General features: G+C 36.3%; 2 protein-coding genes and 1 long non-coding RNA gene across 3 annotated transcripts; all 3 read left to right on the forward strand.

Annotated features, from left to right (window-relative positions):
• Positions 1–19: 19 nt before the first annotated feature.
• Positions 20–1,716, forward strand: LOC118598937. The gene is made up of 2 exons (XR_004948163.1): positions 20–1,081; positions 1,166–1,716. It is a non-coding gene; the product is annotated as an uncharacterized LOC118598937 (long non-coding RNA).
• A 7,165-nt stretch (positions 1,717–8,881) lies between these two features.
• wfdc2 (WAP four-disulfide core domain 2) lies at positions 8,882–10,037 on the forward strand. Its single transcript, XM_024292037.2, has 4 exons — positions 8,882–9,026; positions 9,370–9,513; positions 9,622–9,756; positions 9,834–10,037. Exons 1-4 carry the CDS (start codon positions 8,933–8,935, stop codon positions 9,965–9,967), a joined length of 507 nt encoding a protein of 168 aa, XP_024147805.1. The 5' UTR covers positions 8,882–8,932; the 3' UTR covers positions 9,968–10,037.
• A 2,168-nt stretch (positions 10,038–12,205) lies between these two features.
• Positions 12,206–16,232, forward strand: LOC112158610 (WAP four-disulfide core domain protein 3). Its single transcript, XM_024292039.2, has 8 exons — positions 12,206–12,364; positions 12,500–12,625; positions 12,759–12,893; positions 12,975–13,102; positions 15,181–15,253; positions 15,382–15,507; positions 15,625–15,756; positions 15,838–16,232. The coding sequence occupies exons 1-8, from the start codon at positions 12,277–12,279 to the stop codon at positions 15,969–15,971; spliced, it is 942 nt and encodes a 313-aa protein (XP_024147807.2). The 5' UTR covers positions 12,206–12,276; the 3' UTR covers positions 15,972–16,232.
• Positions 16,233–16,399: the final 167 nt, after the last annotated feature.

Consider the following 16,399-nt stretch of genomic DNA (forward strand, 5'->3'; position numbering starts at 1 on the left):
TTCCAGAACTCCTTGCTCTTCTTCATGCAAAAGGAAGTTCCCAATGACTCTGGCTGCATGCTTGGGGTTGTTGTCCTGGTGCAGGATAAATTTGGGGCCAACAAAAAAATCTCTCTAATGGTATTGCAAGATGGATTACTATCTGCCTGTATTTCTCAGCATTGAGAATACCACGAATCCTGACCAAGTCTACAACACTATTAGCGGAAAACGTTAGAGAATCCTTTCAGATGTCTCAGCTGTTCCTTGCAGTCACTCATTATTGTAGTGCTCTACAGCCCTTCCACACAGAAACTCCCTTCTGACTCAGGCATTTATTTATTTTTTTGACTGATCAGTCCAGACCAGCTGCTGTAATTTCTTTGCTCCCTAGTTCCTATGTTTTCAGGCATACTTGACTTGCTTGGCATTTTTCCATATCTGAAGTATAGCTTTTTAGGTGATACTTCTGCATGAAGTCCATATCTGACCAGACCTCTCTGGATAATAGATGGGTATGCCTGGTTCCCACTAGTTACTGTCAGTTCTTAGCTGATGGCACTGCTGGACATCTTTTGATTTCAAAAGGTATTAAGCTACATGTGTCTTTCACTTTAGTTCTAAGTTGCCCTGGCTGACTGACCACTGCGTCTCCAATCCAAAACACTTCTTTGTATGCTTCAAAAGAGCTAAAACAGCACATCTTGAAACACCAATGTGCCTTGAAATCTTTGTCTGAGAGAGACCTTGCTGATGCAGTAGAACTGCCATGTGTCTTGTTGCTGTGCTAAATCTTGTCATGACATGAAACTGTCTTTTACACCTTAACCTTGGCAGCAGAGTTTGGTTGTTCGTCACCCAGTTTTAAGCCTCCTACACAGCTGTTTCTGTTTCAGTTCAGGACAGGGCTTCAACCTACATGTGACATTGATGATCATTGCATTTTTTTGTGTGTTTTACATGAAATTCCTCTCTTACCCTTCTCAGGTGGTTTCTCTATCAAGCTTGAGTCTTCCACTAGATGCCCGGGTATATAGATGCCAAAAACTGAAAATACTACCCAGGACCCTCATGCTCCCGAGCAGTATTTTTACAGTTTTAGGTACTGCACTTTTCTGGACTGAGATATCCTACAGAACCTTTTCCTCTCTAATTTTCTAAAGTGTGCGTGTATATATATATACAGACCAGGCAATGGAGACCAGAGAAGGCAGTGATCTAGCTGAAGAAAGATTGTCATGGAAGGACAAGGACATATGAGATGTGCTGCCAGACCATCACTAAAGTTGCCAATTTCAACAAGTCCTACCAACGGCTACAAAGGTACAACATGGCACTGAAGACCTATGTCAGGGGTAGGGAACCCTGGTCCTTGAAAGCCACCTTCCTGCATGTTTTCCAATATACCATGTTCTTATTGGCTGGGCACACCCGAATCAGGAAATCAGTCAAGAATAGGGACTCAAACAATTACCTGGTTCAGGTGTGTCCAGCCAATAAGAACATGCCAAAACAGGGTGTATTGGAAAACATGCAGGAAGGTGGCTCTCGAGGACCAGGGTTCCCTACCCCTGACCTATATAGAACACTACAGCCAAGTGAATGGAAGAGTTTAAAGAAAAAATTGCAATAGACATGGGTCCCAGGTCAAAGTGAGAAACACCTCCAAAACTTAGAGAACACAGATCCTTTTGGGCTTCCAGATACATGCTAAAACAAAAAAAAAAAACAAGAAAAGAAAGAAATATTGTAGAGATGTTGCAAATCTAAATTTAAAATGGAACCGTGTGTTCCACTATTAAAACCAAATCTTGGAGAGAGTTTGCTACTGATATGCTTATGTTGAAAGTGTCTTTATTACACCAGGCTTAGTATAATGTAATTGAAAGGTCTAACTAAAGGTTTTGCACTGTTACTTGATTATTCATAAATAAATACGTTTTTAAATCAAGTTGTGGGGAAAGAGAAACATTACATCATAGATAGATAGATAGATAGATAAGAAAATTGAAATCTTATATGCTCCAGAACTATCTTTTTTTCTTTTTCCTACTGCGCTGCATTGCGAATGCTTTGGAAAATAAATCAACATGATGTACTTTTTTTCCAGGTGATGGCACTGAAATTCTCTTAGGTTACTTCAAAACCATCCAACAACCAATATATCCATTAATGAATAAGCGTTGTATTCAAACCTAGTATATTTATTTGTGATTAACCTTTGTGCTATCCTAGGCATATTTACATTAACGTAGGGGTCATCTGGACCCCACAAGATTGCACAAGGGTAAAATGAGCCAAAAACACACTTACTTGTACAACTACTCTTATCAGGACACTGTGCATTCCAAATCCTTAAGTTTTACTTGCCAACATTTGATTCCAAACAAAATTGACCTACTATTAGGCCACATCTTGACAAGCCCAGAGCTAGTCATGTCTGTATCGAAATCAGTTTTTAGGCCTTATACAGCCCTTGGTCCCAACAATTGTGGTATTCACACCAGGAACTGTCCTTCAAAGTAACAAATACAAGTACATTTACACACACACCACTATTTTTAGTGCATCCTTTTAAATTTTAAATGACTAAAGACACTTTTTAAATACCAGAAAGGACATGAAGAATTTATTACCCATAACAGAAGAAATTTGACAAAGAACAAGAAATGAATACTTCTGTGATGTTATGTATTCATATCCAGTACTGTGTTGTAACTTTTAATTCTGTGCAAATTTGAAACAAAATTACTTTAAAAAAATATACTTTTCATTAGTTAGTGCTAGGTTTTCGAATGCAATCTAAACATTTTTTTTAAAAAGCTATGTAAGTCAATTGTATTCGCTGGCATTTAAAAAACAAACGATACTGTTACTTTCAGAAAAGGGACATCAGAGCCTCATGTCAAAACTGGTCTTATTGATGCTTGCTGAAGATCGTGCACAGAACGAATGCAAACAACATTACCTTTATACTTGAGGGAGCTCATTCCCTGTGTATTTTCAGTTCAGTGGCTTTCATCAGATGTAATAGCCAGGGTTGGTGGTAAATTATGAATGAAGAGCCACTCTGTGGACCAAAGGGACGATGCAGATTATTCATCACTGCTTCCTTCGATGCCTTTTCTCAGAGGAAGGATTTCACACCAGAGGGATGAGGGGTATTACTCAATAGTGCAAATTAAGTCGATTACAGGCAGTCACCAGCAGCTGGTATCACCTTCTGGATTAGACTCTGGATCAGAGATTTTAAAATATATATATATATTTTAATACAACTTTGAAAACTAGTGTGCAGGAACTGCCACTTGTTTACAATTTAACCTATGAAACTCCTTATAATATTTAGGAATGCCTTGTATCATTGACTGCATTAAAATCCTTTCTACTTTTACAAAGTTATAGTTGGATATCAAGGAGCTGGGATTGAAGGGGAGTGGCTGAGATCCGACTATCTACTATTTCAACATTACTTTCTCTGTCTGCTATGATTAGGTATCTGATACTTAGCTCAAGATACAATTTTTAAAATATATAGCTGGTTTAAACTGTTGCACTCTGAGCTAAACATCAGTGACAAAGTGGGGAAGACTGATTATTGCTGATCATGCAGTCTGCCTGCTGCTGAAGGCTTTATAGTAACAGATCAAGTTATAGATGATGCATTTGGACTGCAGATCAATGTTTGATGGTTAGTTCATTCATTGCTGTGCAAGCCTTCATTAAAAAACGGGGGGAAGCAGCTTAAGCTTAGTAACTATTGAGCTTAATTTACTATTGGTTAATTATTTTCAAAGACTAAATTTTATCTCAGATTGTGTTTTGCAGTCATTCTGGTTTAATATTGTTCTCACTACTGTTGCAGTTAACCCAGTTCTCTATGAATCAATTGTTTTACTGTGTCCAAAATTGCTTAACTCATAATTACAACATGTATTTTAAAGTGCACAGGACCTGGATAGGAAACCCTGGTTGTTATTCATCTTTAGTTGTGCCATGGCCCTATAATGTTTCCTATTTGCTGAGGATAGCAAGAAGTGGTCAAACGAAGAGAAAGGAAGCTTATCTCTGATAAATGCAAGCAAAAATAAGAGAAGAGTGGAATAAAGAAGAACTGGTGTAAATGAAAGAATGGATAAAAAATGGGTAAGGGGGGGTTGGGAAAAGGAAAAAAGATAGGGTGGGAGGGGCGAGAGAGAGTGCTGAGAGGGTCTAACTCGAGCATAAAAGTAAATTCAAATGCATTATTCATGGATCTCTGTGTCAAAATATCATTTACGTGTGCTGTGTTGACTCATGGCTCGTAAAATGAGAAGGACATGAAAAGAAAGAAAGGATGAAGGAAATAAACAACTCACAAGGCTTCTCTATTCTTGGCCTGAAAATAAAAAAAGGCCCACCATACTCTCTCTTGACTTATAAAGCTTAAATAATTTATTGTAGCCTTGGTTTACCATTTTTATCTAAGTAATCAGCTTCTACCTTGTCTGAGAAAGTAACATGTCAGTCGTCAGTCTGCAGGTTTAAAGGCCCACTGAAATAAATTCACGTGTCATTTGTAATATTTATTCAGAAAACACATATATAAGCTATATATCTTTTTTTCTTTTTAAAAAACGGTTAAAAGTGGTCTGAAAACTTAGTATGCCAAGCATGGGAAGGTATTATAGTCCTTATTGCTTTGTCCTATTTGAATCTTTATTGCCATTCTTGAAATACTCTCAAAGATGGCAGAAACTGCTTTTTTTTTTAATCTTTTAGATTCCCTGTGATGAGATTGGCCTCTTCTTTATCATTAAGCTTTTTCTCTCTGCATCTTCAAACAAATGACACCACAGCAGCCCCTACAGGTACAGAGCGGTACTGCAAACACAACCACGCCAGGATTATTACATGTTTTTAAATCCAAAAAGTTGCAAAGCCACTTGGAGAAAAAAAAAATACTACTTTAAAAAGGATAAATAAATATATATTTTTTCATATTAATTCAGATCGGTTCAGCCAGAAAATTAGTTATCTAAAATCTTCTGCTTTATTGAAGAACAACCTTGATTTTTACTATTTATTATGTATCATTTTACATTTTATTATTCTTCTGGATCTTTGATAATTAGATCTGCACTTGAGGTTTTCTAAAGAAAATTTCCACTCTGGCACCTGTAAGAATGCAAATCAATGGAATTAGCACAAAGACAGAGAAGACAACATGGATCAGCTAAAACCCCACAGTCAAACATGACGATGTGCAGAGTATCAGAATATGACATTGCTCCTTTGTTTTTGGAGATGAGTCGGCTGTCTGAAAATATCAAATATTTAGAACAATTAGACTGTACTATAACACGTGCTATTCCACATTTATGTCATTTTGAGTTGTTAGATTAGTTGCTTCAGTATAAATAGGACCACAAAGGAGGCTCCCTCAATATCTTCTATGTCATACAACCATCATGACACTAAAATTAAAGATTATTCTTGGAGTAAACCACATAGAAAGTCGAGGTATCAGTGAGTATACGTTTCTAGAACCATCAAAATTTACAACTCCAAGTCACAATTGCTACATGATAAGTGGCTCACAATGGCTATCAGAACAGGTCAATAGTGGCTGTAGAATACCAGCCTCAGTTTTAGTAGTGAAGAGAAATCTTTGAGCTTTGTTTTTTTTCACACGATTAGTTAGAGAGGCAGAGAGTTTTAAAATAAGGAAACCTTCTCTAACAGATGTGATGCTCTGAGACATTTTGTGTCCTACAAACAAAAAAACTACAAACAATAAATGATCAATGAGTGCATCCACCAAGTAACAGGACATTAGTTAACTTGTATCTTCACGCAGTACTTCTACTTATACTGTTTTGTCACCTCTGAAGCAGTCAGTTCATAAATGACCTGAAGAAGTCAGAATTGAAGAAACTGCTTAGTTAAGCAACCGCTTTGGTCCGGTTACCTTGAGGAACAGAATCCTGAATACACACCTGCAGGTCATGGACAGGTTGCTTTTATTTATGCATATGGATTGACAAAATCGATGCCAATGGTTCAAAGGAATTATATTATAATAATAATAAAAGGCCTTGAAAAACATTATTTACACATTTTGTTTCCTTTTGATCTCCATCATAGCACTAATAATGATTTGTGTGAAACAGACAAAACCTGCTGTTACTGAAGCAGCTGTAGTTCTTCAATATTACAGTAGATGGCAACAGCAGATAGTGTTTGAATTTTTTAAGGTCAAGATCTGTTAGGCAAAACTAAAGCTGTATCACACAGATTTAGGAGAGTTACAGTAGACGTTGCTTTTGGTAGCTGTCTATCTATAGCAATCGAATAATTTCACAAAAATAAATAACAACAAACATAAATATAACAACTAACCAATGAGGACAGCTGACTAAGTTGATCTAAAGTCAGTTGAATTCACATCAGTACAGAACAAAAACCTTAATTAATCCCAAAGGCACATGTGTCAAAGTTGAGGCCCGGGGGCCGATCCGGCCCTCCGGGTAATTGTATCCAGCCCTCCAGATCATTTTATATCGTTGTTATTAAAAGTTGATGTTATCATGCTCTTACTTGTAACTTGTATAATTTTGACAACATATATTTTTATGTTGAGTAAAATATTAAACGTTATTTAAGGTTTAAGTTGATTTATTCTGGAATAATGTGTCTGTCTGTTTTTTATTCATAGTAAGGTAAAAAGTTAAATTTTTACGGTTTTAAAAATTTAGTTTTACTGTGTTCAATAAATGTTTATCTTGATTGGCCCGTGTACTAAGGTGGGGTTTGGATTTTGGCCTCCTGTGCAATTGAGTTTGACACCCCTGCTCTAAGGAGAACTTGGAATAAAGTGGGTCAAAACATTTACGTTTCATGTGATGTTTCTGTTTTGAGAAGCACTTCTGTAAAATATCAAACTGAATTTCATTGAGAACTTTTTATAATTACTTATGAGATAAAAAGTGTGCTAGAGCTGCGCTCAAAGTCTAACACATAAATGTGTCCTAAACCAGCTGCAGTGTTTCCTCTAAACCAGACACCATGTTTACACCTTCAGTGAAGTTCTGTTCTTTATCAGACTCTACTGTGTTCCGCACGACTGCAAACATACAGAATTTTTTTACACCATCAAGGACAGTCTTCTTGTACTTTCTAAAAACAGCCCCAGAAAGAAGCTCAATTCAGGGTGTATGTTTAACTTGTGTAATTATATTATTTTATTTATGAAAATGCACAAATAGATGCAAATTTCATATATTGTGGAACAGTTACTAACCTGGAGTGAATTATGCAAAAACTAGTGTTGCATAAGAATCACAAGTTAATGGACAACTCTTCTGATTCTTTATGTGCACCAATGTCTTTTGCTGGAGGCTTTTTCACATCCACTGCTGGACTGAAGATTTCACCCAATCCTTCCTCAGTGCAGTAACACAAAACAACTGACTATTCACAAAAATGGCTACTTGCTTTAACTGTTTGACAGATACAAGTGCAACAACAGAATTTCTCTCCTAGGATTAGTTAAGCACTTCTTTATTTTGACCTTTCATTAGGTGGGGCCATTTATATTCACTTCAGGCAGCAGAAGTTTTGAATGAACCCAAAGTTAAGCAACTAATTAAAAATATAATATAGTACATAAAAAGAAGTATCTTGTTTTCCCCCCTTATAAAGATAAGTGAGGCCTGTAATTTTCATCATAGGTTTACCTCCAATATGAGAGACAAAATGAGAAAAAGAATTTCAAAAATCACATTATCTGATTTTTACATAATTTATTTACAAATTATGGTGGAAAATAAATATTTGGTCAGTAAAAAAAGATGTAATACCTTGTTTTATACCCTTTGTTGGCAATGACAGCAGTTAAATGTTTAAAGTTAAAAGTCTCCACAAGGTTTTCCACAAACTTTTGCTGGGATTTGGTCCATTCCTCCATGCAGATCTCCTCTAGAGCAGTGGTGTTTTGGGGCTGTTGCTGGGCAACACAGACTTTCAACTCCCTCCAAAGATTTTTTTATGGGGTTGAGATCTGGAGACCCACTCGGTCCCTGCAGGACCTTGAAATGCTTCTTACAAAGCCACTCCTCCGTTACCCGGGTGGTGTGTTTGGGGTCTTTGTCATGCTGAAAGACCCAGCCATGTTTTATCTTCAATGTTCTTGCTGATGGAAGGAAGTTTACGATCAAAATCTGACCATACATGGCCCCATTCACTCTTTCCATCAGTCGTCCTAGTCCCTTTGCTGAAAAACAGCCTCAGTCTTGTATGTCTTTAATTTCCTAATAATTGCTCCTACAGTTGATTCTTCACACCAACCTGCTTCAGTCTTCTCAACCTGGTGCAGATCAACAGTTTTGTTTCTGGTGTCCTTTGACAGCTCTTTGGTCTTGACCATAGTGGAGTTTTGAGTGTGACTAGGGTTGTTTTATATAGATAACGAGTTCAAACAGGTGTCATTAATACAGGTAACGAGTGGAGGACAGAGGATCCGATTACAGAAGAAGTTACAGGTCTGTGAGAGACAGAAATCTGGCTTGTTAGTAAGTGACTAAATACTTGTTTTTCACCACAATTTGCAAATAAGTTCTTTAAAAATCAGACTATGTGATTTTCTGGATTTTTTTTTCTCATTCTGTCTCTCATAGTTTAGATAAACCAATGATGGAAATTACAGGCCTCGCTCTCTCATCTTTTTGGTGGGAGAACTTGCTCAATTGGTGGCTGACTAAATACTTTTTTGCCACACTGTGCGTGGGCAAGTCCATACAAAACTTCTCAATCAATGTGCTCCTTTTACAGGAGGTTGTTATCACATCTCAAGGAGTTTTCTGTAACACAACAGGCACAAGGACCCTGCGCCTTAACCCCTTCAAGGAAAACTGATTGTAAGCGAGGATATTTGCTTAAACTGGAGCTCAGACGCTCATTGTGCCTTCCTCCAATGAACATGGCAACACACTGGTCTTCAATGGGTGCACTGTTCTTTTTACTTAGTGTTATTGGGTACTCATCTGCACTTTTTTATCCCAAAACTGGTAAGTTTAGTATTGCTTTTCTTTTAAAACAATATTTGAAATTTTTTTTTTTTTTTTTTTTTTTGCAGTGTCTGTGGTAATTGGTCTACAAATTCATAACTTTTTGTTACTTTCTTTGAGTTCATTCATCCATGCTCACACTTAGACACAGATGGATACAATGCTAACATGAAACGTGCTTGATAGACTTTCAGAAGGAAAGCTGTGTTCAGTGTCTCGAGCAAGCACAGCAGGAACTGAACCTGCAATTTTCCAATCAAGGGTCGACTGAACCACCTCTACATAACGGCAAGCCTGACTTTGTATCAACCCAGCTTATATTTTGTCTTCTTTTTTCCCTCAGCAGTAAATTTAAAACCAGGAAGATGCCCTAGACATCTCTATGGTTTTCCATCCCGTTTCCACTGCAACTGTGACGAGGACTGCATCGATGACCACAAATGCTGTGAATACAGCTGCGGGTTGGTGTGTGTGCCTCCAGCTATTGGTAAGTCTCCATCTTCTGAAGTAAAACAAGACCTAAAAAAATCCATTTGAACTTGCGTTAACAAATAGTTTTAATTAACTGAACAGGAATACTTCTCTTTCTATCCAGTAAGGCTGGAGTGTCCTGACACCCATGGGTCCGTAGGTGCGTGTGTTGATGAGTGCGTTTGTGACAACGACTGTGACAGTGGTAAAAAATGTTGTTCAAATGGATGTGGGCACGTATGTACAACACCAATAACGGGTGAGTTATGAACACATCAGCATCTTTTCCTAAAGGATGGACTAACTGAGACTTTGCTTTTGTCTCTGGTGCTACAGTGAAGCCTGGTTTCTGTACGCCCAGCATAAACTGTCTGGGTGCAACATCCTGCACTGAAGATGGTAACTGTGATGGGGATAAAAAGTGCTGCCACTCTCTGGGTTGTGGCATGGTCTGCAAAGAACCCTACTAACCGGACAACAGCACAACGACTTGAGCATCCTATGTGCAGCAGTACTGATTAAAACCATTATTTATCAATAGTTTGTGTATGTGTGTTACTACTTCCTATTTCATGAAAAGTTAAACAAATTTGGTAGCAGAAGACTCAAAGCTATTATTTTTGTTTTATTTTTTATTTTTTTTTACTTTTACAGTTTAACCAAACTGTTTGTTGTTTTTCTAATGATGGAATATCTTTCTACTCATAATGCCATGAAAAAGGTTGTAAAGGCAAATATAAAAGTAAGAGAAGACAACAAAAAAGTAAGAATGTGTTCATTTAACTGAAAAATCAAATTGAACTAAAGTTGGGGAAAAGGGACCAAGAAAACTCTAATTTCTATTTAAAAAATAATTTTCTGATCATTTTTCCCAGCCATAAATATATATATAAAATTTTGAACTTTAACAAAAATTAGAATAATGGTTCTTAGGCATATTTCAGGCCTTTGGAATAGGCCTTAAAAGAGGAGAAAAATGAGCAAATTCTCATAAAGATCACTGCTGGCATAAACACTCAACCTAAAATGACAGGTGGATTAACCTTGAAGAAATGTTTTATAATAAGTCAAACTGTCTCACACTGGAGCTCTTTTCACCTGTGGTTGTGTTTAGTTCAAGCTATGATAAAAAAATGCGACAACAGGCAATAAGGGGTTAAGATAAATGTGTAAATTATTAAGGATAACGTTTGGCATTGACTGGGAATTAAAGGGAATCAATACAATATTTCAAGGATAGCAGATACTCAAATGTGTCAAATTTTTTTTTGTTTTTTTTGGTATTTACAGTTTTTGTGGTGCAGTGGTCAGCGCTCCTGCCACATAGTGAGAAGGCTCAAATCCTGTCTTTTCTGTATGGAGTTTGCATGTTCTGTCTGTACATGAATGGGTTTTCTCCAGGCGCTACGGTTTCCTCTCGCAGTCAATAAACATGCTTCACAGGTTTATTGGTCACTCTTAACTTCCCCTTGGTGTGGCCCTACAACAAACTGACAACCTGTTCAGGGTGAACCCCGCCATTACCCAATAGTAGCTGAGTTGACCTCTACCCATCACCCCGTGGCCCTGAAAGGGATTCACAGGATCTTAAAATGGATGGATGGAATTTCTGTTAGATAAAAACCCGTATAACCGTGTCATTGACTGTAATAGTTGATGTTCAGAAAAATATAGATGAAAGGTTGTAAACAGCAGAAAATATCATTTAGGTTTAGTTAGTTTGGTTTTCTGGTTGAAGTTTGATAAGGTGTCATTTGAACAGTCACTGTGACATGTCAGTGGAAGATAACAGAAAAAAAACAAGACAAAAACTGAAGATAGGTAATGTGACCATTATGTAAAGGTCTTACAATATCAGACTGATCATTAGCTCAGTGAGGTTATGAGACGTCAATACACAAAGTCTGTGTGACTCAGGTCAAGGTCCTGAGCAAAAACGGCAGAAAATAAAGAATGCTGAAAATCTTTCTTTTTCTGTTTTAGTTAAAAAAAATATTATTTAAAAATCTGTTAATCAGAGACATAGACACTTATAATAAGTGATGTGTAGGGAAGTTTTTTGAACCTTAATTACAATAAGTTTATGAAATTGTACTTCTGAAAGTTGTCTTTGTGTTACTTTTACTTGAGTAATATATAAAAAAAACACATTTTCGTTAACAATAACGTATCTGTCGTGTCGGTCTGTCTCTGTTTTATTAATTACCTAGTTATACAATTTATTCAGCATATAAAATAGTGAAGTAAAGTAACTAGTAGTGAATTACTTTTTAAATTGTGAATGAGTACAGGAATGTAATTAGAATTTCTTCCATTAATAAAAGTGATAAATTACTCTTTAAAAGTAATTTACCCAACAGTTAAAGTAGAAAACCTTTAAAATTAATTATATATAAAACTGGTAGCCAGTGTGAGGACTTGAGAACACGAGTCATGTGATCAGTTCTGGTTACAACTACAGGAGCTGTGTTATAAACAAGATGCTGTTTTTTTTGTTTTGTTTTTTGACAGGGCAGACAGCAAATATTTGCATTTACTGAGATGTAAAAGCTCTGAAACTGGGTGTTAAAACAAGTTCAATAAATTAGGTGACCGACATAAAACGCACAGGAGAAAAACAAACAATTTTCAGCAAATATTTGACTTCTATGTGTAAAGTGTCACCGAGAGATTTGGCTTTGTTTGTTTGGCTGAGCTCCCAGGTAGCATCTTTATAAAACAGATTACAGAGAATTGCAGGATCTCATTCAGGAGAAGGTTCTTGAGGGTAACAACCAACATGGAAAATCACTGGTCTGTAATCAAGACGCTGCTGTTGGTGATTGCCGTCTTTGTTCCTCCTAATTTAGCTTTTCCTCCTAAACCTGGTAAGTTTTCTATTCATCTACTAGTTTAGTGCATTGAAACCATATAAAATCCAGATGAATTTCATTGATGTGAGTGTGTCTGATTGTTTTTTTTCCACTTAAATGTCTTTTATTCTCTGTGTCGCCCAAAACTAGGTCACTGTCCAACATACCATGGCAATCCAGAGTGGGAAAGAAGCTGCAAATGGGACAGAGACTGTCCTGACAACCTAAAATGCTGCATGTACATGAACAAAGCAGTCTGTGTTTCACCAATAATTGGTAAGAAAAAAATATTTTATTAGTAAAGAGGAGCAATTGAAATTTAAGTTTTTCTTTTTCACTTATAAAGTGGGATTATATTGTTTTACCATTGCATTTTTGTCAGTTTTTCATTTATGTTCTTTCTTTTCAGTAAACGAAGTATGTCCTGACACCACTGGGATGATTGGGATTTGTGTAGAATTGTGCACGTCTGATATGAGCTGTCCATATGGGCAAAAATGCTGCTCCAATGGATGTGGACATGTGTGCTCAAACCCAATAATAGGTACGTCAAATGACACATTCTTCTGTGTTTATGCTAAACGGCATAGCTAAGTGTTTTATTTCTTTATTCTTCAATGTCCAGTGAAGCCAGGTGACTGTCCTCGTCACGGACTCACACAGCGGTGTGGCAAAAGGTGCCAACATGACGGCCAGTGTTCAGCAGAAATGAAGTGTTGCCCGATGTCCTGCGGTCCAGCCTGCAGACATCCTGTCTGATCCAAAAACTCTGTCACAACAGCCTGACTCTAAAGAAAAAATATATAAATAAAATGTTTTTGTAGGTGTGAAATTTGTTTTATTATCTTGTAAAGCAACCGATCTTTGTTGTGTATTCTAACATGCAAAAATGGTGATTAAAAATCTTTAAGATACTTTTTTGTATATATACAATTTTGTACAAATTCTGAGTTTTGTTTGCACAAAACTTTAGTAATCGTAGGGAATATGACATAATAAAAAAAAGGCTGTAATGTATTCTATTCATCAATTAATAAAATAAAAAAGTGAAAGAGGTGACCTGTGAGCTTTCAAAATTACACTCTGGTCTTTTCTTTCAGGTCCAAAATTTGTCTGAATTCCTACATTTCTAAAAATGAATAAATAAAGACAAACATATTAAAAGGCTTTTGATGTCTCTGGAAACAGGTAGTCATTGGAGAAAAAACACACATCTGAATCAGAAGCAACTTTATTGCCTAATAAGATTACACATACAAGGAATTTGTCTTGGTGATGATGGTGCTCAACGTGCACCAACACACCGAGGCAGCCATCAAGCACGGGAAACCAACAAATGCAATGCACACAAAAAATGCACAAACAAACAAATGTACAATAAATGTACAAAAAACAACACACAAATGTACATGCAAACATGGGAATTAAAAAACATTTACACAAACCTACACTGCCAGTCAAAAGTAGAAAAACAGTTATGCATGCAGAAGGGGTTACGACCAGTTTTGGCATAAATGCTAAAAGACGAAGGGTGACCTTAATATCACTTTATGAGAAGGGATCAGTTGTAATGTGTTAGAGTGGAAATATTCATCCATGTGATTACTTTAACTGTAAATGTGCAAATTAAAATGTGGTCAAAAGTGAAGTAGATCAAGGTGGGCAAACTTTTAACATCGTGGGCCATAAAGGGTTCTTAAATTTGACTGGTGGGCCGTACCAGGAGCACGTGAGCTGTGTTTTATGAATATAACAACAAAACAGTTTTGACAAAATCATGTTTTAATTTTGAGTGATATTTTTTTTAAGACCATTTTGAAGTTTTATTTTGAAACTTTGACTTTTGCTCTCATTTTAGTGCCAACTGCACCAATGGGTTGAAGAAAAATGCAAACTTGGCAAAATGCTGTGTTCATGTGGATTTGGAATTATTGAGAAAATGCCAGTCCGAAAAAAATCTAATACCAAAACAGTGTGGATGCTTTACAGCATTCACACAAGAATATAAATAAGTAAAGTAGTTAAGTAAAGCATAATTGAGGCAGGAATGTAGATGTTTGTTTCCTCCCACTCTCTTTCAAGCAATTAATTAAACTGTTTCACATGAACAAAATCATGTTCTGCATGTATAAATGTTGATTTATGATTTTGGTTTATTATAATGGCATCAATGTGTGGATGTCTAGATGTGCATCTTTTTTTCCACCAACCAAATTGTGACTAATCATCTTAAGTTTGAAATGTTTTTATGTATTAATAATTATATTTTATTGTTATTGCTTCTGCACCAAGGAATGGGGAATGCGTTTAAGTTTAATTGTACAAATGTATTGACAAAATAAAGACTATTCTATTCTAAAAATGCATGTCTCTTGTTTGTTAGCTACTTTTTTTATTGTTTAAAAGAAATTAATTCCAATTCTAGTAACTTTTGAGATGTGATCACTGTATTGTTCCGGCCTTCCTAAAGTATTGAAGGAGAACATATTTATTTTTTTTTATCTACTGCATCCACAAAATTCCCTTGATCATGGTTGCTGATGCTCACATAGATCAAGAAAAAATGTTAGTTTCTTCCAGACAAGCTTTGCAATCATGTGACAGATACAAAAAAGATACACAGAAATCATGAGAAAAAAACAAACAACAGACTTTTAGAAAATGTGTGGGTCAAACGTTTGTTTGATGTGTGCTAAAGTATCATGTAATTTTATGGGCACAGGGACCCAGCTTTGTTTGTGCTGCTGAGCTCTCAGGCAGCATAAAATAGTTCAAAGTGAATGACAGAATCACATTCAGGAGATAAGTCTTGAAGGTAACCATCAAAAATGTCTGCAATAAGGACACTGGTATTGGTTTTTGGTGTCTTTGTGCCACCTTACTTAACTTTACCTCCAAAACTTGGTGAGTTTGTGCTTTGGTTTTAATCGCTTTTTGTTCAAATCAGTACAAACATTTTTAAAATCCAAAGATATTTCATTGATTTGAATGTTACTGATTGAACTTTATTGACGTTTCTTCTTGAAAACTAGGTCACTGTCCATCAAACTATGATGGCCCTGCGTCTGACAGCACCTGTTCGTGGGACAATGAGTGTCCTGATGGTGACAAATGTTGTGTGTTCAATAACAGAGCAGTTTGTGTCCCTTCAGTCCCTAGTAAGAGCTAAAGCTTAATATTACAGTAAACTAGTTGCGGTCAAACCTTAAACGTTTTATTTTAAAAGTCATATTTGCTACGTTTTTCACTACTTTTTTGTGTTTCTCCCTTTTCAGTTGAAAAAATGTGTCCTTTGATAAACGAATTTGGGATTTGTGTGGAATTATGTAGTTTTGATGACGACTGCTCGAGTGGTCAAGTATGCTGCTCCAACGGGTGCGGACATGTGTGCAAAACTCCAATCATAGGTATCATCACCTATGCAGAGCAAGTGTTATATTCTTCTATGTTCATGCTTAACCATGTAGCAACAATTCTCTGTTCTTTAGTGAAGCCTGGTCTCTGTCCGGATCCAAGATTCACACATCAGTGTGGCACAAGGTGCCAACACGACGGCCAGTGTTCAGGAGAAATGAAGTGCTGTCCGACGTCCTGCGGTCAAGCCTGCAGACGTCCCATCTGATCCGGCGCTCAGCTACTCTTTTAGGTCAAAGAAAAAAACATTTTAAAAAAGTGTCATTTTCTAGTGTGATTTATTTCATCATTTTTATAAAAAGGATAATTTTTTCTGAAGGTATCATATTGTTAAAAACAATATGGCAGATGGTAACTTCAGTTTCTTGTTTATATGTATTGAGAAATTAATGTATTATATAAAAAATGTAAATGTTTGAACATAAATGTTTTTTTCACAGTTTATAATTCTAATAAACTTAATCCTGTTTTTGTTTTTCACTACAAATGACTGGATACTTACAAAGATTTAAAAGCTTCTAGACATTCAAGCTATTTTACCAGATTTTAAGTTGTTTTAATGCATCCTTGCTCTACACCTTCAAAGGCATTTCTTAAAATCTGCACAGTTGAGAATTGTTGTCTCTTTAAGATGAA

The sequence above is a fragment of the Oryzias melastigma genome, linkage group LG7 (assembly GCF_002922805.2).
Source record: "Oryzias melastigma strain HK-1 linkage group LG7, ASM292280v2, whole genome shotgun sequence".
Taxonomy (NCBI): domain Eukaryota; kingdom Metazoa; phylum Chordata; class Actinopteri; order Beloniformes; family Adrianichthyidae; genus Oryzias; species Oryzias melastigma.

What these genes read in the sequence shown, in the direction of transcription:
- LOC112158610 (XM_024292039.2), top strand. Translation starts at nt 12,277, where the DNA reads ATGGAAAATCACTGGTCTGTAATCAAGACGCTGCTGTTGGTGATTGCC. An exon ending in GTGCTCAAACCCAATAATAG is followed by an intron (nt 12,894 to 12,974) that starts GTACGTCAAATG and finishes TTCAATGTCCAG; the next exon opens with TGAAGCCAGGTGACTGTCCT. An exon ending in GTGCAAAACTCCAATCATAG is followed by an intron (nt 15,757 to 15,837) that starts GTATCATCACCT and finishes TCTGTTCTTTAG; the next exon opens with TGAAGCCTGGTCTCTGTCCG.
- wfdc2 (XM_024292037.2), top strand. Translation starts at nt 8,933, where the DNA reads ATGAACATGGCAACACACTGGTCTTCAATGGGTGCACTGTTCTTTTTA. An exon ending in ACTTTTTTATCCCAAAACTG is followed by an intron (nt 9,027 to 9,369) that starts GTAAGTTTAGTA and finishes TTTTTCCCTCAG; the next exon opens with CAGTAAATTTAAAACCAGGA. An exon ending in ATGTACAACACCAATAACGG is followed by an intron (nt 9,757 to 9,833) that starts GTGAGTTATGAA and finishes CTGGTGCTACAG; the next exon opens with TGAAGCCTGGTTTCTGTACG.